Raw genomic sequence first — 25,937 nt, 5'->3', positions numbered from 1 at the left:
TCAGGGACACAATCTACTATTATCCTTATAAGAAGGGAGTGGGCCCTACTTAAGGTGGGAGAGACTATAGTCTGATTGCTCTATGGGAGCAAAAATCCTCATCTTTCTCCAGCAGAGCTCCTTTAGTCTGATTGCTCTAGATGGCTGATAGTCCTCAGGGAGAATAAGCTCTGGGGCTTGCATTGACCTCCACATGCACAGCTATTTACCATGTGTAGCAAGCAGCCGCTTGGCATATATTTGGGGGAGACAACTTGGGAGAAATCTTTCTGTACCCCACAATTCCCCCTTTTGTTTTACATATTAAATCCAAAAGAGCTTCACTGGCGACATGGCTATTTTCTATACATTGAAAGCTGTCAAGATAAAATCGATGACGATATTAAAGTAGCAAAACCAAAAATTCAGACTTACGGCAAGCATTTTGAATCCAGGGTTGGGGGGGATAAAGCCCCCCTATGCCCATCTACGATGGGGGAAGGTATGAGAAGAGTTGGATGCCGTGGCAGGAAGACATACAGCAAATAGGAATGTTCTTCTATAGGGTGACAGAATCAACCAGGTGCTCACTTTAAGGAAGCACGGCTTTAAGGGGAGAGTCTGTGGAAATGATAGATTACCGCAGGAAAATGTACTTGGACTATATCTCCAACTACCAGAGTGGCGGCCTTCCCACTGTGGAACACTGGCCTTCCAGATTCCCTCCTTACCAGTCAGGGCATAAGTCCCAGTCATAATTCCCTCAGTTTTATTATCCCCCATGGGTTTGTTCTGACAAATTCTTTATCCAGCTGATCACCAACGTGGAGAAACGCCTTCAGATTTCGGGATGGCGCTGGCATCCAGGAGGCGTCCGTCCTGGTTATAAGGAATAAATGGCTTTCCTCTGCCTTTTATCACCTGAAGCGGTTTCCGACCTTATGGTAGTAACCAAGCTGAGGCAGCTGTGTTGAAAGCCGGTAAATACCACAATACCAGAAACATATCTGCCGTCAGCATCGCTGAAAACGGGGGCTGCCAAGGAAGGTGCTACCAGGATCAACCGGCCTGCTGTGCTCGCCTGGCTGAGGATGGTTGGGTTCAACCTGGCGGTGGCATAGCAAGGGTTAAAATAGGTTGCAAACCAACAAAAGAACCAAACAGGCAACAACCAACAGTCTATCTCTTGAAATCCCATAAGAAAGTGAAACTGGTATACGATCTGCAGAGGTCAAGCCAACATAGAAGACACTGATGAGTCTCTGGTCAGCAAGGGGATCCAGGGCCCTTCCCAAAGATGATTTTGGGGTGGCCCGTTTGAAGCGACGCATCCGTGAGCCCAGCGAAAGCAAAAACACCTACTGCAACATCAAAGCCTTCTTCATTAAGCAAACAGCCCCAGACTGGGGCTAAGACCATTCTGGCCCTTGACAACCGATTTGGGATTGTCCGTGGGTTTTCACGCAGCGGGCCGGCCGCGATCCCTCTGGCTGCGAATCCGGGGTCCGCCTTCCCAGCCCCAGCGCGGGGTCCACCGCGGGCGGGGACAGCACAGGCCGAGCGCTGTGGGGAGCAGCAGCCAGAAGCGCAGCAGCGGGGCGTCCCAGGCAGCGGGGGCCTGCGGGCCGCGCCAGAAAAATTCAGAGCCTAATAACAATGCTTTCAAGAAAAATGCAAATACTTTATAATTGATTGTAGTGATTGTACAACTCTTCTTAAATCCTTGAATTCTTGAATTGTATGATATGTGAATTATATGCCAATAAAGTTGTTTAAAATAAGAAAATTTTAAAAAATAAAAATAAAGAAAAAAAAAAGAAAATTAATGAGAGGCCAGAGAATGTAAAGCTGAAATGACTTTTGGAGACCGTGAGCAGAGCAGATGGATTTCTGCAACAGACTGCAACGGCTGCTCCCTGAATAACCTCCCCCTTCAGGGGGCCAAATGCCTGTTTAAAAATGGGAATGTAACAGTCTTGTGATAAGATGCCACAACTCCTCCTTCGCTGCACAGAATTGCTGAAAAGTTAGAAGTTTTCTTTTAAAGCAGCTTGGGAGTTAAGTCTCACCTCTGAAACATTTAGCATGAATTATCCACTGATCTCTGTATATTAAAATATCGTATGAAATGTTTATTGCACATTGTAAAGGAGAAAAATTTAGATCTTCACGCGTTATGAAAATTTCTGCGAAGTCTTACATTTTTGGCACTCTAAGCTTCCCCACACCGTTCATATATATAGGCGCCTATTCCATCTCCTTTTTTTACTTTCTAGTCTTCTCACGCTGTGTCCTAACCTTGCAGTGTCTAATTTGCAATCTCTGTATCTCTTCCACAGCCTCCCACACCAAACAAAAATGATCTGTCATCTCATCGATTCTTATGTCTAGTGTCCTTACGGATAGAGAAGAACTGTCCCTTTGGGTTTCCAAATTGTTAAAATCTTTGAAAGGTCACAGCAACTGGTGGGTTTGAACCACTGATCTTTTGTTTGACTGTCAGCTCTGTGCGTAACTGACTCGCCACCATGGGTTCATATACAGCTTCCCTCCGAAGTCCCTTACTAATTATTCTTAGAATATTTCCTTTTTTTTTTTTCTGATCCTGGAATTTGTGGGTCTGAATTCTCTTATTTCTAACTAGGATGATAAATTAATATAAATCAGTAGCTCAAATTATAGCGGAACATCATATCTAAGAAACTGAAGTTATTCAATGCAATTTTCCAAAAAACTTCAGGATCAGACCTAAAAACCAAGACACCAACGAAAAGAAACATTTTGGGGAGGAGGCAGGTTGGGCTATGTAATTCCTGATTATTGGAATATAAAGGTTGGAAACAAGGAGGAAAATCGGAGTAAGGGTGTCATTGCAAATACAGCATCAATGGCATCTAAAAACGTGGAAGTCACTTCAGTAGTTCTCACCCTGTGGGTCGCAACCCCTTTGGGGGGTCTATGACCCTTTCACAGGGATCTAAATGACCATCGGAAAACACATCCTTCCAATGATCTTAGAACTGCTCCTCTATCCATCCCCAGGTGGGTCCGCCCACATGCAGATAAGCCCACCTACTAGTGCATGGCCTCAAGACTACTACCCATGCTACACCAGGCTTCCAGACAAAATTTCATTGATTTGCCATTGGAAATAAATATTTCACAATATATAATTACATATTGTTTTGATGATGAATCACCATGCTTTTTTGGGGGTCACCAAAACACGAGAAACTGTATGAAAGGGTCTTGGCATTAGGAAGGTTGGGAACCACTTCACTAGACAAACACACAGGAATCAAATTTACATGGATGGGAAAAAGCATTCGAGGTTATTATCTCAACCAAAAGGGCTGACCTTGGACCAGAACACCAACTGTTCAGAGGTAAGTAGAGGCTCAACCTTAAGAAAAACGAAACAAGCCCACAAAAGCAAAAAAGGTGAGCATGAATCTATTCCCATGAATGTAGAGACCATCACCAGAACACATTTAAGGCAGGGAATACTAGAGACAGAAGACCACGTGGACACTAATGATTAAAAAAAAAAAGTTATAAAAACACAGGGGGTGGGGGAAGGTAAGCAGGAAACAAAACTCCAAAGTGGATGTGAGAAGAGTCTGGAACCTGAGCAGAAGACGCTGATGCAAATTATTTAAATGAGCCTCCTCCGGGAGCGGCTGTCAATAGGGCCGGTCCGCGCGTCTGTCGTTTTCGCTTCTGCGCAGCTTTGGCGCCCTCGGCGGCCGCCGTAGACGCACTCGGCTGCTGCGCGAGGGGCGGGGCCTTAAGCCCCGGAAGTGTCACTTCACGGAACGCCTGGTGATTCCGGACCAAAACCAGTAAGTGTGCGGCTTTCGGGCCGGGTGGGGGTCGCGCGCACCCCCGTGGGGTCGCGAGAACCGGGGGGCCCCGCGGGCGGAGCCGGGCAGAGGTGCTTGCAGGGAACCCGATGGAAATCGACGCCCCGGGGTCGGACCCGGGTCGAGCGCCTTCGCACCTGGACGCAGGCTGCCCGGGCCGTCGGGATCGGGGTCTTTGGGCATCGACTTGCTGTCCGGGGGGGCACGGTGTTCCCGGGGACGCCGGCGTCTGGGTCGGCGCGGGATTGCATTTGGGGCGGTGAGTGTGGAGCCGGGGATGGGCTCGGGGAAGGCGTGTCCAGGGCTCCCGTTTGTGAAGGTTGGAGGGTGGTCTGACTGTGCTACTGACGATGGTAAGGACGGAACTATGGAAACCCAGACGTGCTGGATGCTGAAAACAAAGCAGCCACCAAACGCCCTGCCGTCCGGTCGATTGCGATGCACAGGGACCCTGTGGGACGGAGGGGAACGGCGCCTGTGATTGTCGGAGGCTCTAAATCTTCACAGTAGCAGACCGCCTTCTGTCTGGATGGGCTGGGGTTGATTGATTACGCAAAGGCGATGGGATTGCCTCCTTGGATTTGTGTACAATAGAAGGATTTGTACACATGAGAAGTAGAGGGGGAGGGAGGGGGAAAAGGGGCTGATAGCGAAGGGCTCAAGTAGCAAGAAGAAGATGGCAGCATATGTGCAAGTTGGTGTGAGACAACTGATTCGTAGATTGATACAATATCTGTAAGAGCCCCCTGTAAGATGATTTTTATTTTTTAGCGGAGAGGCTTGGGAATGGAGTAGCAATAACCTTGAACCTCCTCCCAAAGGCTCCTGCCTATCCCATGTCCTTGCAGGGATTCAGAAGAATAAACTTCCATCTGGTTACATTTGAAAAAACACTCCCAGTATTTGTGATCTCGGGTCATCAGACTTTAGATGCTCTCGGGCGCATTCCTTGTGCAGGGCAGCTGTTGGAAGAAACACGTTGGATCTCCAGTGATAGAGAAATAACAGATTGATTGGTTGCAAGCTTACATAGGAACAGGTTTGGGGGGATGCAAAGGGTTAACGTGCTGAAATGAACTGCGTATCCCAAAGTCATCTGAACTCAAATGGAGAGTAAGGGACCCCATCTCTGCCTTATTCTGCCTCACATTTTAATAATATTCTTTTCTTTTTTTAAATCATAGAATATGAGTGAAGGTCTTACCCTTTTTAACTGGGATATATTCCTTAGGCGACGTTCTGTGACGTTCGCTCACAGACTGTATATACTTTAGTTCTTAGTACTATGGAAACTAAAGTGAATCTCCTTGGTCTGTGGCAGTTCACATAATTTTCATGTCAGCTGGAAGATATGTGTAAGGGTGTAAGGGTGTACCAGTGTAAGGGTGGAGGTTAGCCTGTCAGTCAGGTCACAGCCTGATGCTCCCTCCTGGTGGGCGTGGCCATCTCACATAAGGAGAAATGGAAATTCCTCTCTCTCTCTCTCTCTCTCTCTCTCTCTCTCTCTCTGCCTTCACCTTCTTGCTGTCCAGTCACTAGGAGACCTGCCAGACTGAGCGATCCCATTGTCAGGCCTCAGCCCACAGGCCTACCATGGTCCTTGTTTGAGTTTTTGTTTGTTTTTTATCCAATGCCCTTGGTGGGCCACAAGCCCTTTCCACGGGTGGTCCTGCCCAATCTTTTGGTGGGAGTTACTAGGTAGCTGGTGAGAAGGGCCACAGAGTCGTGCCCAGGAGTACCCTCGCTTTAGATCGTCACCTGTTTCTCCTCTCATTCTGTAGTTGGCTCACTGCTGTCTGAGGGACTCACTGGCTGCACTTCCTATTGGCCCGGGGGGCGGGGGTGGGGGGCTTTCTCACTGCAGAAGTAGGAGTGTGTCATTAAGTAGGAGATATCGTGTCCCATCAAGCTTCACATACCTGTACACTTTTTCCTTTGCTAACCTTTATGGATTGGATGATGTCCCCAAAATATATGTTGTCAATTCTACCCTCTATACCTGTGTTGTGTTGGCGATGCAAGATTAATCGAGGGTATATTTTGAGTCCCTCTCGTGATATGTAAAGAAATTCAGAAAGCAAGTCAGCTGAGATGGGGAAAGAAAGATGCTAAACCATGTGGAGAACTGCAGTGCACCAAGAAGCAAAAGCTGAACTGGAACTTATCTTGATCTGACGGAGAGAGAGGGAGTGCCTGGTGCCCTGGTGGCATGTAGTGGGCAGGGCATTGGGCTCCTAATTCCAAAATCAGCAATTTGAAGCCACCAGCTGCTCCAACAGTGAAAGGTGAAGCTTCCCACTTCTGTGAAGCATTACACTCTCAGAAACTCACAGGGGCAGTTGTGCTCTGTCCCGTAGGGTCACCGTAAGTGGGAACTGACAGGCTGGCTGCTCAGCTGAGGGAAAATGGATTCCTGTTGGTTAGAAGCATTCACATGTGATTCAAGTGAGGGAGAATGTGGTACTGAGAAGTCGGGGTGCTGTTCGCACAGATATTTCCCATGTGAAAGTGCTTGTGGAGCTGGGTAATGGATGGATGCTCAGAGACTTAGAAGGTGCCTAGTAGTATAAGCTGAGAGTGCCTGGAAAGACTGCCGTTAGAAGTACGGCTACCAAAGGCAGTCTGGTGAAGGCTCAGCGGGAAGTGGGCAAGAATGTAGAGACTTGTCCTGGAGAGTCGCTACAGCGCCAGCAATGGAATGGTGCTGGAAAAGTGAGTGGGAAACGCGCTTGTGGTAAAACTTTACAAGGAGAGGCTGCCTGTGACTGGACATTGGGGAGAGCAATGCTTTCCATGCAGTGGTGAGCAGCTTGTCGGGATTTTGTTCACTTGTGGGTGGAAGGAGGAATTGTAAGTGGTCAACTTGGTAACTGACTGATGACGTTTCTAAGCTAGACCTTAAAGGGACCGTGTGATTTCCTTTGGTTTCTTATGGTTCAATGTGGGCAAAGAGATACACTTACAAATGGATTCTGCCAAATGAAAATAAAATGTAAGGATTTGGAAGATTCCTTTGTGCACACCAAGAATGGTCTGCAGTAACTCTGTAACAGTGACACAGTGTCTTCCCTCCTGTACCGGAGCAATGGGGAGAGAGAATCAGCATCCACCCAAGACAGAGTTCTAGGAGATGAAAATCAAACCTGACTCCACCTTTTAACATTTTTGGTACCAATTCAGACATCTGTCATTGCTTATACAACATTCTCCCTGCTATTGGGTTCGATAAATCATTGCAGTGGCCCCCAGCGAACTTATATACATTACTCTGGATTATTAAAATTACCTGGGTAAATAGCAGGCTACAATTCAGCAACAGAAATGGCTCAGGATCCAGTGCTGCCATTGGAGCAGCCTTTTCCGGACCATACCTGCAGCTTTGCCCAAGGCCTGCAGCCCCTTGGCTTCTGCCCCAAATGAGAGTGTGCTACGACGCTGTTTTAGTTCTGTTAATACCACTCCACCGTGCGCCTGGACTCAAAGGCAGTGACTTTACCTCTGTGGACTGGCGAACTTGGTTCCCCTGCAACGTAGCCATAGGTACACCATTCCACCTACTAACCGCCTACACAGTGACTCACCTCTCTCACTCTGAGGCCCCAGCAGGCCACTCTTTCTCTCCCGCTCTTGGTTCTGGTGCGGTTTCTCCCCATCTCTTGCTCTCTTTATTTCCCCCACTCTTCTGGTTGAGGAGTTTCAAGGGCAAAGAGCTCAGGTCCAAAAGACACTACATTCTACCTCTTTTTTTTTTGGGGGGGGGGATGGTAGTGACTTAGGAGGATCAATGAAACCTAACAAGATGTCAGAAGTAACCAATCTCTATATTAGTTGCATAGTCGCACCTCAGAAGCGTACCAACCCACTGTTAGCATGCTGTGTAGGCCCCTTGGGCTCAAGTCTGACCCCGTCATTGGGAGGCAGCTAAAGGACCTTGGCTAGCAAAGCTGTCTCTGTGTCTAGGAAGCCATCACACCATATTGAGTTTCTACAAATAATCCTGCTTGGAAAATGTTGTTACATCTTGGGATACATACATTTGAATCTTGGGATTCAAATGTGCACTTTTATCAGGGTATACATACTAAAATACAATTTTGTTTCAAAATGTATATAATTTTCTAACTAATGAACGACACCTACGTGTTGTTGCAGTCTTTTAAGCACTTGACTACTAAACTCAAGACCAGTGGTGCGAATCCATTAGTAGTTACATAGGGGAACACTGCTGCTGCTTACTCTTGTACAGAAATGCAGCCTCAGAAACGCCGTGGGCCAGTGCTACTCTGTCCTGTAGGGTGCCAATCACTCTCAATCACATGATGGTGGCTTTTAAACTTTTTTCCCCTAAAGTGTTTGGACAGTTTTTCAGTTTCTACAGCAAACCAATCTTCAGTTTAACATAGAGCTTAATAAAGCAGAGTTAAATATTTTCCATACTCTAATATTAACATGTCTTCTTCATGGTTTAATGATTTGTCATTTCCATTGAAAATCCTAACCGTGAATTGATAGTTTGTATGTTGTGATGTAGGTAGAGATCACACTTTTTTGTCTCTTTTTTTACCCCTTTTGTATTCAGATTCCAGACTTTTTTTTTTAAAGGTCATCTTTTACCATATTTTCTGTAATTCTGATTGTTAGGTTGTATACCTCATGTCATATGATTTGAGTCACTAAATAAAAGGCCAGTCAACAGGGACAGGAATAGTAATGGCACCTAGATCAACAGGTGATGTGTCACTCAGTGTTTTCTCCCATCAGTCCACAGGTTCTAAATCTCCAGCCCAAAGAGAATCACTGGGAGGAAGGAAGAGGAGGTGCCTGGTTTGGGGATTATTGCTTCATGAGAGACAGAGGTCTCTGAACAAAATTGGAGCTGCTCCAGAAACACAAAGACAGAGCCTCTCTGCTTCCGGCCGTGTCTGAAGGACCAAAGAAAATGATCAACGCTCAGGTGACGTTTGGCTTGTTTTGCATTTTGTGGGTCCCTAGTAGATTCGTATGATGCCAGTTCAGTTCACCAGAAACGTGCACATTTGGAAAAGTAGAAGCTGGAGAGAAATAAGCTTTGACTCAGACTTCACCATCAACTATGTATAAGATCAGGAATAACACTGATTAGGAGAGCAACGCTACATTTTGTCTGAACACGTTTCCTTCTAAAGGTTATGTTATATAATATCTTGAAGAGCAACATTCTCCTAGATGTATCTAAAGCCCAACTACTATTCATGGTAGTTTAAAAATGGCAGGTGCATTCCAACATCTTTCAAGTACAGAGGTAGGAGAGAGAATCGCCATCAACATCAGTCCCAAACTACAGAAGTGTCAAACAAATCTCATGGATGTGCAACCTGGCAATCCCAAATCCATATGGTAGATAGATGCCAGTCTGGAGGAATCTCTTCACTGCTGTGTTAGCAAAGGTTGATGAACCCAGGTGATGAGGTCAGGTAGCCTACTGCTGCCAAATAGGTGAACTTGGTACATCAAGACCAACGATAGATTGCCGTTGCAGTCGCTGAGGAACCCGAAACGAACAAGGCAGGAATCAGGCTGCTGGCTCACAGTGTTTTTGTTAGGTGGCAGGGATCAGGCTGCTGGCTCACAGTGTTTTTGTTAGGTGGCAGGAATCAGGCCGCTGGCTCACAGTGTTTTTGTTAGGTGGCAGGGATCAGGCCGCTGGCTCACAGTGGTTTTGTTAGGTGGCAGGAATCAGGCCGCTGGCTCACAGTGTTTTTGTTAGGTGGCGGGGATCAGGCCGCTGGCTCACAGTGTTTTTGTTAGGTGGCAGGGATCAGGCTGCTGACTCACAGTGTTTTTGTTAGGTGGCAGGGATCAGGCCGCTGGCTCACAGTGTTTATGTTAGGTGGCAGGGATCAGGCCGCTGGCTCACAGTGTTTTTGTTAGGTGGCGGGGATCAGGCCGCTGGCTCACAGTGTTTTTGTTAGGTGGCAGGGATCAGGCTGCTGACTCACAGTGTTTTTGTTAGGTGGCAGGGATCAGGCCGCTGGCTCACAGTGTTTATGTTAGGTGGCAGGGATCAGGCTGCTGGCTCACAGTGTTTTTGTTAGGTGGCAGGAATCAGGCCGCTGGCTCACAGTGTTTTTGTTAGGTGCCACTGAGTTCGTCCGACACACATCAACCCTATGTCGGGTACCAGCCCCCACAATCAAATGGGTCCAAGGGGTGGTTGTGTAATTTTGGGGTAAAATGAATGAGACATCAGACAAGAGAAGGCATGCAATTGCTCACCTCCCAGACGGCCATGATGTCAGCAGAGAACGGGAATGTATTTCCAATCATGGTTTATGTACATTTAGGGAGCATGCAAGTCCCCCTGAGTATGGGTAGCCACACATGTAACAGGAAGGGGCTGTGCAACAGGCATATGTGGGACAGGCGGGGGACCGGCTAGGAGTGTACGCGCGATAGGAAGGGGAGGCACTTGGGGCACACGTAGGACAAGATGCCCGGACTCTAGATTCAAGATCGTAGCCTGAGTTGGCTTGACCTTGTTTTTGGGTTCTCCTTCAGGGGAACAAGCCACTATCCGTATCAACGGTGTGGGCCCCACTTAGGGTGGGACAGACAATAGGGTCTGATTGCTCTAGAGCAGTGGTTCTCAACCTTCCTAATGCCACGACTCCTTAATACAGTTCCTTATGTTGTGGTGACCCCCCCCCCCCAACCATAAAATTATTTCACTGCTACTTCATCACTGTCATTTTGCTACTGTTACGAATTATAATGTAAATTGTAATATGTTTTCTGATGGTCTTGGGCAGCCCTTGTGAAAGAGTCATTCAACCCCCAAAGGGGTCACAACCCACAGGTTGAGAACTGCTGCTCTAGATGGCTGGTAACCCTCGGGCAGATAAACTCTAAGCCAGTGGTTCTCAACCTTCCTAATGCTGCAACCCTTTAATACAGTTCCTCATGTTGTGGTGACCCCCCAACCATAACATTATTTTCATTGCTACTTCATCACTGTAATTTTGCTACTGTTATGAATCAGGCAACCCTTGTGAAAGGGTCGTTCAACCCCCCAAGGGGTCACGGCCTACACGTTGAGAACTGCTGCTCTAAGCAGTTGACCTCCAAGTGTATAGCCATTGACCATGTGTCAGCAAGCAGCATCTTAGGTTTGGCATATAACATGGGGAAGACAGCCTGGGGAATAACCTACTTGTGTTCCATACCCGTGCATAACAAAACAATCCTATACTTGACCCCATTGTTGGAGATACTATATCACCCTTTCCTCTTGAGGACTTCCCACTTGTGCTACCCAGTTACTTTACAAAGCACGCCATCTTTCTCCAGGGACTGGTCTCTCCTGACAACATGTCCAAAGTCTGTCAGACAGTCTGGCTATCCTCGCCTCAGAGGAGCCCTCTGCCTTCCGAGACAGCGTTGCTCAGCGTGTGGGCAGCGCACGACACTTCCAACGTCCTTGGCCAGCACCACAGCTCAGATGCCTCTGCTCTTCTCCGGTCTCCGTTAGTCACTGTCCAACTTCCACCTTTCCATGGGGTGATTGAAAATGCCGCGGCACGAAAGGAGTAAATAAATCTGTCTGTGAACAAGTACCCCAGAATACTCCTGAGAAATAAAAAGAAAGCTGATAGCAAGCAAAAAGAAATAAATTTTATTTAAAGAAAATGTTTTGGCTAACTCTATCCTTAAACCTAACCCTATCCCTAACCCTAAACCTAACCCTAAACAAGACCCTCACCCTAACACCTAACCAAGACACTAATCCTAACTCTAACCCTAACGAACACCCTAACACTAAACCTAACCCTAAGCAACACCCTCACCCTGACCCTAACCAACACACTAACCCTAACTCTAACCCTAACGAACACCCTATCCCTAACCTTAACCATAACCAACACCCTAACTCTAACCCTAAACCTAACCCTATCCCTAACCCTAAACAACACCCTAACCCTAAACATCACCCTAACCCTAACTAACACACTAACCCTAACCCTAACACTATCCCTAAACCTAACTCTCACACTAACCCCAACCCTAAACCTAATAAAAAAAAAAGAAAATATTTTTAATGTGATGATGGCAACAAATGTATAAATGTGCTTGACACAATGGAAGCACGTATGGATTGTGCTAAGAGCTGTAAGAGCCCCCCCGAAATGATAAAGAAAAAGAAATAAATAAAAAGATGGCGAGACTCCTTCTCACTTCGTGTGGGCATGTCCTCAGGAGAAAGCAGCCCCTGGCCAAGGGCGGCAGGCTTGGTAAAACAGCGGGACAGTGAAAGACGGGAAGGCACTCACTGAGGTGGGTGGACACAGTGGCTGCGACAGCGGGCACAGCGGTCAGAACAATTGAGCATGACAAAGGCCCAGCTGCATTTCATCGTCATGGGTCAGCAGCAAGTGAACAGCCCTTGACACCACCACCACCAGCAGACACTTGGATGATTCTACAGCAAGATTTGCACTGTGGCAAAATTTAGGACCAACACCAGAAATATTTTTGACTTAAAGTTTATTTTCTTCAAGCAATTCCCGAAATTGCTTTGTGGGTTTATATTGTTTTTTAACTGGAAAAAAATAAACCGTGTCAAAGTGAGATACTGATGGCCTTTTCAATATGCTGGCAGAGAAATACATCTTATTAGATAGTTATGGATGTACTTTCAAAAAGGCCTTTTGTCTTGAATAAAGTGTTTAAAACATTGATTACATGAAAAGAAAGAAAATACCTGGCCTGGATCTGAAGTCCGTTAGTCCTCAAAGTAACATCCTTGCTTTTGGATACTCTAAAGAGGTCCTGCAGTGCATCTTTAAATCTGTTGCCTGCTGCCAACACAGCCACTTCCCTGCCTGAGCAAGTGTAGAATGCTCACAGCGGCCAAGCAAATGACTGCAGAAGCAGAACAGGCCCTGTGGCAGAGCCAATGATGACCAATGGCAGGGCCAATAGGAGCTTGCAATAGGAAGGCTCTTTAAGATGCCCAAGAACAGCCTGACTTGCCGTGGACAAGAGGAGCCTGTCCTCAGGTGGCCAATAGGAGCTGAGCGAGCTGCTCTGCACTGAACAAGGGAGACTCTGGCTACATGCTCTCTCTGCTGGTCTTGAGTATAGCCTTTTGTTCCTGACCCCCAAATCCTTCTGTTCCTCAATCAGCCCCTGTGATCTACGAGTTTTTCTGGGCCCTGGCAGTAGGTCAGCACATCCAGAAAAGAGGCAAAGAGTGTTGTCAGGGGAATGACTTGTTTAAGAATTGCCAAAACAGGTTGAAGAGTTGAGATGTTTGTGAGCTCCACCTCATAGACATAAACCCTGAACTGTCGCCGAGAGTTAGTGCCAATGACATCGTTACAAAGGCTCTGAGAATGTGGGTCCTGGTAGCATTTCCAACTCCTCCTCACACTCTCCTGGTCTCGATTTAAACATGTATGTACGTGTGTAAAATGTGTGGATGTGTATCTGTGAGCTTTCTAGCTGACTAGGACACTTTTAGGGTCGCATGTAGGAAATTCTCACAAAACCAAGCCTAGATGTTATAGATGCACCCTTTATAGAAGAACTGAGCAGAAAAACTACCTTTAGATTTCTTTCATATCATGAAATGAAAATTACTTCATTGAATATAATCCTTTTGCTATAGAAATCAGTGACACTCAGTGATGTGTTTATAAAGTTCACCTGGGAGGAATGGCAGCTCCTGGACCCTGCTCAGAAGACCCTCTATCAGGACGTGATGTTGGAGACCTACCGCCACCTGGTGTCCATCGGTAAGGAGAGCTCTCAAGTGATTGGCCTTGTCTTTGTCTCTATCTTTATTTGGGGTTATGGTGCCCTCCAAGTGGCAGATTCGTCTTCACAAACCTAAAGTCGATTTTGGCGTGTCTAAGATTCTGTGATTTCTCACGGACAGGTTATGAAGTTAGCAAACCCGATGCGTTTTCTTGGTTGGAACAAGAACCACCTGCATCCGTATTAGAAAAATGCAATGGTGACATTTGTTCAGGTGAGTGACCAATAAGCAGTCATGGAGAATGATTGTAGAAGTCACATTCAACCTGGGCGAAGGCCTTCCATCTGCGAGAGACGTTTGAGAATGCACAACCACTGTCATGTATCCCTGTCCTCCGTGGGGCCTCTTTCTCTCAAGTGTAGACAAATGTGTATTCCTCTTCCTGAGACTAGAGTCCCTCTGTTTAAAAAAAAAATTTATTGAGAGCTCTTACAGGTCTTATAACAATCCATACATCAATTGTATCAGTCACATTTGTGCATATGTTGCCATCATAATTTTTTCCTTCTTTTTTGTGAGATCATTTTATTGAGGACTCTTATCCATGCATACATCCATTGTGTGAAGCACATTTGTACATATGGTGTCATCATCATTCTCAAAACGTTTTCTTTTTTTCTACTTGAGACCTTGGTAGTGGCTCCTGTTTTCCCTCCCTTTCTTCCCTACCCTCCCACCCTCAATGAACCCTTGATAAATTACAAATTATTATTATCATATCTTACACCATTCACGCTCTCCCTTCACCCATGTTTCTTGTTATTCCTCCTCCTGGGGCATGGTTTTACATTGATCATTGCAATCGGTTTTCCCTTCCTTTCCCCCCACCTTCCTCCACTTTCCCCTACCCTCATGGTATCACTACTCCCATTACTGTTCCTGAGGGGTTTATCTGTCCTGGATTCTGTGTGGCAAGATTTCTTATCTGTTCCAACGTACATGCTCAGGTCTAGTTGGATTTGTAATGTAGAACTGGGTCATGATAGCGTTGGAGGGGGGGATGAGGAAGCTTTAAAGGACTAGAGGATTGTTGTGTATTTCATTGTTGCTATAATCCACCCTGGCTGTCTCGTTCCTTCCTTGTGACCATTCTGTGAGGGATGTCCAATTTTCTACAGATGGGCTTTGGGTCTCCACTCTGACCCTCCTCATTCACATCAATATGATTGTTTGTTTTGAATCTTCCACCTGATCCTTTGGACACCTTGTGATCACACAGGCTGGTGTGCTTCTTCCATTTGGGCTTTGTTGCTTCCCTGTTAGATAGCTGTTTGTTTAACGTTAAGCCTTTAAGACCCCAGACGCTGTATGTTCTAATATAGGAGGACACCATCAGCTCTGTTCATATTTTCTTATGCACCTAGTTTGTCTTAAGCCATCATGTTGGGCAGGTGAACATCACAGGATGCCAGGTTATTAGAATGAAGAGTTCTTTCGTTGAGGGGGACCTGAGTAGAGGCCCAGTGTCTGTCTGCTACCTTAATGCTTTGAGGTTTTTCCAACCCTTTGCATTTGTGAACTGTGCCGCGATGAACATTGGGCGCGGATGTCTGGCTGTGGTCTGTTTCTTACTTCTTCTGGGTATACGCCAGTACGGGGATCACTGTGTCATATGGTAGCTCAATTTCCATTTGTTTGAGGTTGTCACCAAATCAGTTTTCATAATGGCTGCACATGTCTACAGGACCACCAGCAGTGCATGAGTTTCTTTCTCACCACACCCCCTCCAACTTTGTTGCTTTTTGAGGCTTTGAATTGGGCTATCTTTGAGGATGCTAGGTGGTATCTCATAATTGTTTTAACTTGCATTTTCCTTAAGGCTAATGATCGGGAACATTTTCTCATATTTTTATTGGCCATTTGGATTTCTACTTTTGTGAAATTTATGTTCAGGTCTTTTGCCCACCTCCTCAATAGTCATTTTTTTTTTCTTATCACAGACTAGCAGAGTATTGTAGATTTTAGTATTAAGACTTTTGCCTGATGTGTCATTGATAAAGATGTTTTCCCTGTCTGTGGCACCTTACTAACTCTTAACAAAATATTTTGATAAACACCAGTTTTTTATCATCCAATTTTTGTCATTTTGTGCTTCCTCTGTGTTTGTGTCCTTCCCTATCTCCGATAGCCTATGAATCCCCTGCGTCAAAGTTCTTGTGCTTGTCCCAGTTCCCTCATTAATGGCCCTAATTTTGGGGTTTTACCTTGAGGTCTTTGATCTACCTTGAGTTTATTCTTGTCCATGGAGTGAGATAAGGGTTTTGTTTCATTTTTCTGCAGGTAGATATCCAATTTTTATCAGCACCACTTGTTGGAGAGGGCATCTGCTTCCCATTTGATATTTCGGGGATCCTTATTGAAGATCAGTTGTCTGTATGCTGATGATTTCAATTCTGAGTTTTCAGTTCTTTTCCATTGATCTGAGTATCTGTCATTATGCCAGTACCATGCTGTCTTGACTACTGTGACTGCACAATAAGTGCTAAAGTCAGGTAAAGCAAGCCCTCCGACTGTGTCCTTCTTCGGGAGCTCTCTGCTAATTCTGGCCTTCTTCATTCTCCATATGAAGTTGGTTGTCAGTTTTTCCAATTCTTTGAAGAAAAATGTTCATATTTGTATCGGGATAGCGGTTTACTTATATAGTGTGTTGGGTAGGACGAACATCTTTACTATTATTAAGTCTTCCAATCCATGAGCATGGATATTCCTCCATTTGTGGAGGTCACTTTTGGTTTCTTGTAGTGTGTAATTTTCTTCATACACCTTTTGTTTTTTGGTTAGGTATATCCCTAGATATTTCAATTTATGCTTGGCTACTGTGAAGGACACTACCTGTTTGAGCTCCACTTCCGTGGTCTCCTCTGATGTATATAGCAGTCCGATAGACTTGTGTTTGTTGATCTTGTACTCTGCCACTCTGCCATATTCCTCCATTACTTCCAGTACTTTTGTGGAACTTTTGAGATTTTCCATATATAAAATCATATCATCTGGGAATAACAGTTGTTTCACCTCTTCCTTCCCCAGGTGAATACCTTTGATGTCTTTTCTTTGCCTTATGTTACTAGCTAGGACCTCCAGTACAATGTCAAATAAAAAAGGGGACAAGGGGCATCCTTGTCTAGTCCCCTTTTTGATGGGGATGTTTTCATCTTTTCTCCATTGACTACCACATTGGCTGTTGGTTTTTCACATATTGCTTGTATTATATGAGGAATTTTCCTTCCATTCCTATCTTCTTGGGTGTCCTAAACAGGAATGGATGTTGGATGTTGTTGAATGCTTTTTCTGAGTCTATTGATAGTTTTGGTTTTTTGCATCTATTGATGGTATCATGTGGTTCTTATCCTTTTCCTTGTCATTGTCACAAGTAATGTTGATGAACTTTTGTATGTTGAACCATCCTGCATCCCTGGAATGAATCCAACTTGGTCATGGTGAATAGTTTGTTTTATCTAGTCTTGCATTCTACTGGTCAGTATTCTGTTAAGAATTTTGCATAAATTATCATTAGAGATGTCAGTCTGTAGTTCTCAATTCTTGTGGGGATTTTTGCCTGCTTTAGGTATCAGTGTTATATTAACTTCATAGAAACAGTACGGGAGTTTGATATCTTTTTCTATGCTCTGGAAGAGTTTGTGTAGGATTGGTGTCAGTACTTCCCTGAATGCTTGGTAGAATTCTCCTGTGAAGCCATTTGTCCCTGTGGTTTTTTAGTTGTTATGCCCTTGATAATCTTGTCTATTTATTCTATTGCTATGGATCTGTTGAGGTTCTTGATGTCCATCTGGGATTGTTTTTCTAAATATTTGTCCATGTTTTCTGAGTTGCTGAATTCAATGGAGTACAGCCTTCATTGTAATATGTAATTAGCCTTTTAATTTCATTAGGGTCAGTTGTAATGTTTCCTTTTTCATCCCCCATCCTGATGATTGATATTTGTTCCTTCCTTTCTTTGGTTAGGTTTGTCAATGGTCTATCAATTCTGTTAATTCTTTCAAAGAATCAGCTTGTTGCTGCATTGATTTTTTTTGCCTTGTTTTCCCTCTCATTTATCTCAGTCCTGCTTTTGATTCTTTTTTTTTGCTATTAGTAGAATTGTCTTGTTGACTCTGCTCTAATTGCTGGAGGATTTGTGCCAGCCTATCAGTAATGTCTCTCTTCCTTTATCATGTGTGCTTTTATCGCTATCAAACTTCCTTTGATAACTACTTTCGCTGTGTCCCAAAGGTTTAGGTACATTGTATTCTCATTCTTGTTGATTTCTAAAACCTTCCTAATTTTATACCTGATCTGGGCCAGCACCTACTCATTTTGTAATTGAGATTTATTCATCCTCCAATTGTTTGCCCTTGTTTTTTGGGGATTTTTTTGCCCTTGTTTTTTTAATCAGTGATTTGAACTATTGAATGCAGATGGAATGGTCTAAAATAGAAATTTACTGCTTAATTCACAATAATGATTTAATTAAAGAACCATTGCATTATTCTACAAACTTCTTGAAATCCCAACTGTATATAGAAAGAGGATGTAAGTGAAGAAATGCATAGACAAGAAACAAAATTATTTTCTTTATACAGATCAGTATCTCAGTGGTATCTGCTGACTGTTCAGGAAATAGATTTTGATTCTTTGTGAATCAAGAAATCTTTGAACCAGGACCGTTGTGCAGTAAAGCTTAGTAGGCTCCACTACTAGCCCATTGCTCTTAGCTTCCTTCTGGTACATCTCTTGCGGTCTGCTTTTGCTTGCCTATGAGGTTACTGAAAATTTCATTTGGGTACACAACACCTTATTCAAATGATAGCTTTGTTCTTTAAGGAGATCTTTATAGTGAATTTGCCCAATGCAATACATTCTTTGATTTCTAGAATGACTTCAGTTTCAAGTCAAATGAAATGCTTTGCAACTTGAATCTTTTTTCTCACATTGTTTTTATGTTCAGTTGGGAGGACTTTTGGTTTTGTTTTCTTGTGTTGAGATGTGATCTGCTGAAGGTTGTAATGAATGACTTTCATCAGTATGTGCCTCAGGTATCCTCTACCTTATAACACAGGGCTGTGCCATGTTCTTATCACAGGTGAATGAGTCTTCCCTCTTACCCTGTACCCAAATTCTTCATAGAGTCCAATTTAGGTGATGTGCTCAGGATGCAGAATGAAATGGCATGCTGTAGAAGAGGAGGCATGGGAGGATGCTGATTGGATTTTGTGATTTTGTTGTGGCTGTTGATAGTTAGCAAGGTTTCTTTTGATTATAAAAATTGTGATGACGTACAGATAAGAGTCTGGAACACAGGGAATCCAGGATAGATAAAGCACTCAGGGCCAACAAGGAGAGTAGAAACCCCAGTAGGATTAGGGGTTGGTGGGAGGAGAAAGGAGAAATTGATCACAAGGATCAAACTAGAGCCCCCTCCCAGGGGGCAAATAACCGAAAAGTGGGTGAGGGATGATGGAGGACGACGTAAGATATGGAAATAATAACCTATAACTTATCAACGGTTCATGAGGGAGGGTGGATGGGGGAAGGTGGGGGAAGAACTGGGGAGCTGATATCTGGGGTTCAAGTGGGAAATGAATGCTTCTAAAACGATGTCAGCATATGTGCAAATGTGCTTGACACACTGGATGAACATATGGATTGTGATAAGAAATGTAAGAGCCCCCAATAAAAATATTTTTTAATTGTAATTACAGAAGCAGTGATTATGAAAAAGTGGGTTAAAGGGCAATGTAAAAATGGCATGGGGATGCCATCTTACCTCCTCAGACTTCACACAGGGGAAGGAGAATTTAACCGAACCTGAGCCCAAGACCAGTTCCTTTGAAGCAAGGTCAGCGGCGCCTCCACCCTGCAACCTTCTTCTTCCTCAGTCCTGATACTGGCCACTCCTTGCACAGCATTCTCCACTTCTGTGCTAGGTCTCGTCCTTCATTGCAAATGGCCCCACGAACTCAGACAGGACTCAACGAAGAGGGTTAATTAGGGAATTTTAAACATTGCAATTCAGGACAAGACTCCTTCGCTATGCCGTGCGAGGCAGTATTCACAAACCTCATTTCACATTGCTGATAAATGATTCTGGAGGAGCCCACCTGTCACCTCAGTCCCAAAGCACTCGGCTCTAGTTCGGAGAGTTTACAAACCTGCTTCCCCAGGGAATGCCCACAGGCTCTCCACTAAGCGAGCAAGTCTCCTGATGGAAGGCTCAGCTGTTTTCTGTCATGCCCGGAATCTTGTCCGTCTGTCTGGTGAGCTTGATGGTGCTGCTACTCTGGTGTCACAGCTCTCTCTGTCTTTTGGATCAGGGAGATTCAGCATGCATGGATTTTAGTATGTTTATATAACTCTGTTTCTATATTCACTACTTTTACCTTTCTATTTATTTATATTATGTTTCCCTGTGTGCAAATAACATTAAACAGAGCACGATAGTTAGGTTTCTTGTGCTAACTAGGCCAATGAAGGAAGATGTACATGGTATATAATTTATATCCATATAATTGTCACTACATCTAATTTACGTGATGCCTTTTGAAATTATGGCTCTATTGGAGATCATCATGAGGGACTCATTATTCTCTTCTTTTCTAGAAATCTGGAAAGTCGATAATTATTTGCTTGGATGCACTCAAAATGAAAGAAGAGTGGACAGAATAGAACAGTGCTATGAATATGATGTGTTGGAACATGTGCATCAGCACCAAAATAACTTTCCTCTTATGGAAAATCATGAGATACTTGACTTACATGAAAACGCTGTGAGATCAGTTTTAACTTTACCAACAATCAACCAGAGCAGAAGCAATAAAATAAATGAGTCTTTTGTGCTTAGTGGAGGTGAGAAGACCTTTCTCTATGCTGACCAAGAGCAATTTTGTACTGAAATGAAATTTTCTGAGTGTGAAAAATCTAATATCCTTAAATCACAACCCATTAAGCATCAGGAAAAGAACATCAATCCCATTGCTCATCAGCAAATTCATAGTAGGGAGAATCGCCATGTGTGCAGTTACTGTGGAAAAGGCTATCCACAGAGGAGAGAACTCATTATTCACGAGCGAATCCATACAGGTGAGAAACCCTATGCGTGTGGTCAGTGTGGCAAAGGCTTCACCAGTAAAAGTAGTCTCACTGCTCATCAGCGAATTCATAGTGGAGAGAAGTCCCATACATGCACTGATTGTGGAAAAGGCTTCTTTTGTAAAAGTCAGCTCCTGCTCCACCAGCGAATTCATACTGGTGAGAGACCCTACATATGCACTGAATGTGGGAAAGGCTTTATCAGTAAAGGTACTCTCACTACTCACCAGCGAATTCATAGTGGAGAGAAGCCCCATATATGCACTGATTGTGGAAAGGGCTTCTTATGGAAGAGAGAATTCCTGCTCCACCAGCGAATCCATACTGGTGAGAGACCCTACATATGCAATGAATGCGGGAAGGGCTTCACCAGTAAAAGTATTCTCAGTGCTCACAAGCAAATTCATACTGGAGAGAAGCCCCATGTATGCACTGATTGTGGAAAAGGCTTCTTAAAAAAGATAAAACTCAGGCTCCACCAGCGAACGCACACTGGTGAGAAACCCTATACATGCGGTGAATGTGGAAAAGGTTTCACCAGAGACAGTACTCTCATTTCTCACCAGCGAATTCATAGCGGAGAGAAACCCTATATTTGCACTTACTGTGGGAAAAGCTTCTTATGGAAGAGAATACTCATTCTCCATCAGCGACTTCATACTGGTGAGAAACCTTATACTTGTAGTCAGTGTGGAAAAGGCTTCATCCGGAAGTTCTCCCTCACTGTCCACGAGCGAGCGCATACTGGTGAGAAACCCTATGTATGCACTGATTGTGGGAAAGGCTTCACAGTGAAGAAGAATCTCACTGTTCATCAGCAAACGCATACTGGAGAGACACCCCACGTGTGTGGTGAATGTGGCAAAGGCTTCATCCAGAAAGGAAACCTCAAAATTCATTCTCGAACTCATACTGGAGAGAAACCCTATATGTGTGGTGAGTGCGGTGAAGCATTCACTCAGAAGATAAGCCTTCAATTACACCAGAGATTTCAGACAGGAGAGAAATCCTTTTTATGCAGTGAGTATGGAAAATCTTATATCCAGAAGTCAGAGCTCAGCCAACACCAGAAAATTCACAAAGAGCAACCTTTCCGTTGCAGTGAGTGTGAAAAAGCCTTCACAACCAAGCAAGAGCTCATTTTACACCAAGGATTCCATAAAGACCAGTTGCCTTTTTGCTGCAAGGATTGTGGGAAGGTTTTTGCCTGCGTTTCTAAGTTTGACTCACATAAAGAAAAACACAAAAGAGAAAAACTTCTAAGATTAGTCAAAGTGGAAAATTGCTTCCCAGTGGGTCATGTGTTGTCACAGAACAGTGCTCTCGTGCCAGAGAAGAACCCTGGGAATATACTGACTTTACAAATCCCCTCTGTGGCTTCGCTCACACCCGTTAACCCCAGCGGGATGCTAACTAATAGGAATGTCATTCTACTGGGACAGCCTGTTGGCAGATGCGAACCATCGGGAGATAACAGAGAGTCTGTGCCGCAGGAAAACCACACGAATGTAGTGAACATGGTGGTGCCTGTGAACCCAGTGCCCGTGGCAGTGCCTCCGGTGTCCAACTACATCTTACTCTACGTTCCGCAAAACTCCTAGGAGAAACTGGCACAAGGGCTGAGCAGATTGTCTACCTCATGTTATGCTACAAAGGATATCCTGAGGGAAATCATGGACACGGAGACTGGAAAGCCTGATAGCCTCGATCGGGCGGCTGTACATTCCTATCATGACTAACCTAACGTAACCCCCCTGTATATCAATGAATTGCTTTGTTGCATCAAATGATTGAAAGTGAGTCACTGCCATGGACAAAATAAAGTCACATTTTATTTTTATTTATTTTTTAAAAGAAAACATATATTTAGTATTACAGGAAAATAACATCTAATACAATTTTGACCCCAACCAAATGTTATAGATAGATAATTTGTGTGAGTTTTTTCCCACCATGACAATAGCTCTTCATAGCACTTTCTAGGGCATTACATCAGTCCATCATTCATTTGGTGACTAAACCATTGCTTTTTTGTTTTTGCTTTTTTGTTGTTTTTTTAAAAATCTTTTTATTGGGGTAAAGTAACATTTTAAAACGGAGACAGTGAGCATCTGGAACGTTCCTTCTTTTTTTAAAAAAAACAGCAGTTTTATTGTTTTAAATACCCAGTTGCTTCACTCTCTCACCTCTGGTAATGATTAATCATGTTTGGTGAAATCTATCACATCACAATGAACAAGTCCCTACAAATGCAATCCATTGCACCTCAATGTTGCTTTGAAAATATTGCTATGTTTCTTTTGGTTCAAATGTGCATTCATTATGGGGGGTGGGGTGGATATATTCCTCATATGTCAATTGTTACGTGTATCTCAGGATGGTGCTTAAGTGTTGTATTAGAGTTTAAAGTCTTTTGACCCTGGTTTGCAGAAGGCTATGGTTGAGAGTGACAGCCCCAAATCCATGTGCAGTGTCCCCACATAGATTAAGCCTCATTGAATGCTTTCTGATCATGAATCATGATGTAGAGAAGCATGTCCGCAGGCAGAGTGCCTCCACCCTTCTCAACACAACCCTGGGAGAGACTTGCCTAGGTGTGTCTTTAATGGAAGCCAACACAAAACAAGATAGTCTCACCCTGACTGCCGTGGTTAGAAATTCCTGGACCAATCTTGTGAGCCCTTCCATTTAACAATGTGTATGTCCCAATCGTGGTCTTGGTCCTGCCTTTGTGGTTGTGGAAAACTGAGGAACATGAAGAGAGTCTATGAGGACAAATGATTTATTCTCCTGTTTAAGAAGCCTGGGAGGCCAGGGTTCTGGGTGGAGAGAGGCCTTCACATTTGTGGGTTCATTGAATCCCAATCACATTGGCCCTAACTTAACTTGCAAAACCCCAATCTTTGTTCTTGCTGCAGTAAACTTAGCCAACAAAAAGTTCAAGAGCTCCCCAAACCAATAAGCAGGAGGCTCTGCTTGAAAAAGACAATACACCTAAGGGAAATTTAACCTAAGTACTCAAGACATTCAAATTGATACTGGAGTTATTCATCAGAGTTATGAAGAAAAACTAACAGCTGTTAACTGTTAGGTAACAAGAGCAAGGGGATTGTCCCTCCCAGGCCTACAGAGGGCTCCATAAGGGTCGTTGGGAAGAACTCAGGTGAAGAAAAAGATTTTTCTTCATGAGACACCTGTGAAGATCCTAACTGGGCATGCTCAAATTTAGGGCCCCAAGCCAGGTGGGAGGTACACTTGGGTGGTCCAAATCAGGCCTACATCACCCAGGTGGGTTAACACTGCTAACAAGGTCAACCAATACCTTCAACCATGTCTTCTGCGATAGTTAACGTTTATTGTGCCAACCTGGCCAATGAATACGTGGGATTAATTGAAGGACAGAGAGATAAATGGCTCGGCGAACCTCACCTCTCGTCTCTTACTCTTTGATCATCGGACCCATGTGCGGCTACATTGCTTGTTCTGTGCCTCAATTTGCAAGCTACACTACCTGTGGGACACAACCCGTGGACTGTGTCACTGTAATTTGAGGTTCCTTCAAGACCTGCTTCGCCACACCATTGGAATTTACATCTTTTGAGCTGGGGACTGTCAGACCCTGCCATCGGGCTGACTGTTGGTGACCTGCCTTGCTGTTTGCTGCCTGTGCCCGGAGAGCCTGAATTGCTCCACAGAGGACTACCCCGGCCCTCAAGACTTGAAGGACTGCCAGTGTCTCATAACTGTCTAACAGAAGTGAGTTGCACTGAGCCATTTGTACTGCTTTACAATGTGTTTCTTGTGTTCTATATCTATCTATCTATCTGTATAAACACATACACAGTTATTAGCATTCTGGTTTTGTTTCTCTAGAGGACCCTAACACACCTCCCCAGCCAGAGGTGTGAAATATGCAGAAAGGCAGGTTGGAGCGTGAGGTCTCCCTCCCCCTAGAAGGGCCCACATTCACCCACCCAGGCTTACTCCCCAAGGCCACAGCCTCTCTTACTCTCTTATACATTCCCACCCCCAGCACGCGCTCATGCCATGCGGCAGTTCCTCGCACATGTTTGTGTTGTTCCCCGAGGTTGCTCCTGTCTAGTTAACGAGTCCCAGCCCAGTTTCCGTGCGGCCGGACACATTTCCCCATTGAGACTGTAAGACCTGAAACTGACTGTCCTTCATAAAAACTCACTTGGATTACAAAACGGGCTTCAGTGTGATTTCTTTCTCATGCGAAGCCAAGAGCTGAGGTTGTTACTCACTCCAGAGACCTATAAGTAGACATGAAATCCTCTGGTCTATAAAGGAGAAAGATCGCTTAGCCAATCACTTCTGTGTCCTTACATTCCTACTGTTAAAACTCAAGAGAGAGTACCTGAGAAATCTGGGCAGAGAAATCTGTCAATCGGGGGTCTTTTGCAAGCTGCTGTGGAGAAGCAACAGTGCCCCCATAAGAGTATTAGAAATTGAAGGGAAAAGATGTTTAAATTCTGGGTATGGGTTCACCCCATAAGACATCCATAAGGGCCTAAGGCTGGGCCACTAACTTCCCTGGAATCGACATGGAGGGACTAGGAGAAGTTAATGAGAGAATGGGGCAACTTTATAAAATCCTACAGTGTAAAGAGCCTGAAGGACAGTACAGCCTCATTAAGTTTGTAACCACAATTATAAACTCATGGGGAAACTGTTTTATGAGTTACTTCAAAGACAACTGAACAAAGTTATTAAGAATTTTGGGGAAAAATTGTTGAGTGTTTCAGATTATCCTGTGTGTGTCAAAAAGGCTCAACAGTCCATCTGATGTCAGTGTTTTTTAACTAACACTGAGCGAAATATGAGCAGGACCATATTCCCTAACATATAACCGAAGGAATCTGGAAAGCTGGTACTCCACGGTAGGAAAGCCTACACTTTGGTAAGTGAGATGTAAAGTCCAAGTACATGATCCTGCTTTAAATATCATTCCCACGGATTCTCACCTTAACAGCTGTGCTGCCTTAAAGTGAGCACAGGGTTGATTTTATCTCCCTACAGAAGCAGACATCCTGTTGCTATCCCATCCCTTTGGGTCACCAAGCACCCCCACCGCAACCCCAACCTTCCCCCAATGCGGGTATTAGGTTTCCTCCCCTGTGAGCTCAGGGACTTACTGTAGATTCCACCCGCCTTGTGACGCATGTAGCTACTGAACGTGCATGTCTATGGCA

At 44.4% G+C, this 25,937-nt stretch overlaps 1 protein-coding gene and 1 pseudogene across 2 annotated transcripts; one reads left to right on the top strand and one right to left on the bottom strand.

The window, feature by feature from the left end:
- Positions 1-795: 795 nt before the first annotated feature.
- LOC142432630 (cardiolipin synthase (CMP-forming)-like) lies at positions 796-4,093 on the bottom strand (annotated as a pseudogene).
- On the top strand, positions 3,761-25,446 carry LOC142432357 (uncharacterized). 2 transcript variants are annotated; one of them, XM_075537504.1, is made up of 5 exons: positions 3,761-3,821; positions 8,604-8,796; positions 13,489-13,615; positions 13,759-13,851; positions 20,236-25,446. In XM_075537504.1, exons 2-5 carry the CDS (start codon positions 8,782-8,784, stop codon positions 22,323-22,325), a joined length of 2,325 nt encoding a protein of 774 aa, XP_075393619.1. In that variant the 5' UTR covers positions 3,761-3,821; positions 8,604-8,781; the 3' UTR covers positions 22,326-25,446. The 2 variants fall into 2 exon arrangements, with proteins under 2 accessions (XP_075393619.1, XP_075393620.1); XM_075537505.1 differs by lacking the exon at positions 3,761-3,821 and adding an exon at positions 3,861-4,101.
- The last annotated feature ends 491 nt before the right edge of the window (positions 25,447-25,937 follow it).

This window comes from Tenrec ecaudatus, chromosome 18 (assembly GCF_050624435.1).
Source record: "Tenrec ecaudatus isolate mTenEca1 chromosome 18, mTenEca1.hap1, whole genome shotgun sequence".
NCBI classification, from domain to species: Eukaryota; Metazoa; Chordata; class Mammalia; order Afrosoricida; family Tenrecidae; genus Tenrec; species Tenrec ecaudatus.
This window is presented reverse-complemented; position numbering and strand designations above follow the sequence as displayed.

Bases quoted from the DNA above. Each gene is read 5' to 3' on its own strand.
- LOC142432357 (XM_075537504.1), top strand. The intron at 13,616-13,758 runs GTAAGGAGAGCT...TCTCACGGACAG, and splicing joins CCGCCACCTGGTGTCCATCG to GTTATGAAGTTAGCAAACCC. The intron at 13,852-20,235 runs GTGAGTGACCAA...CTTCTTTTCTAG, and splicing joins CAATGGTGACATTTGTTCAG to AAATCTGGAAAGTCGATAAT.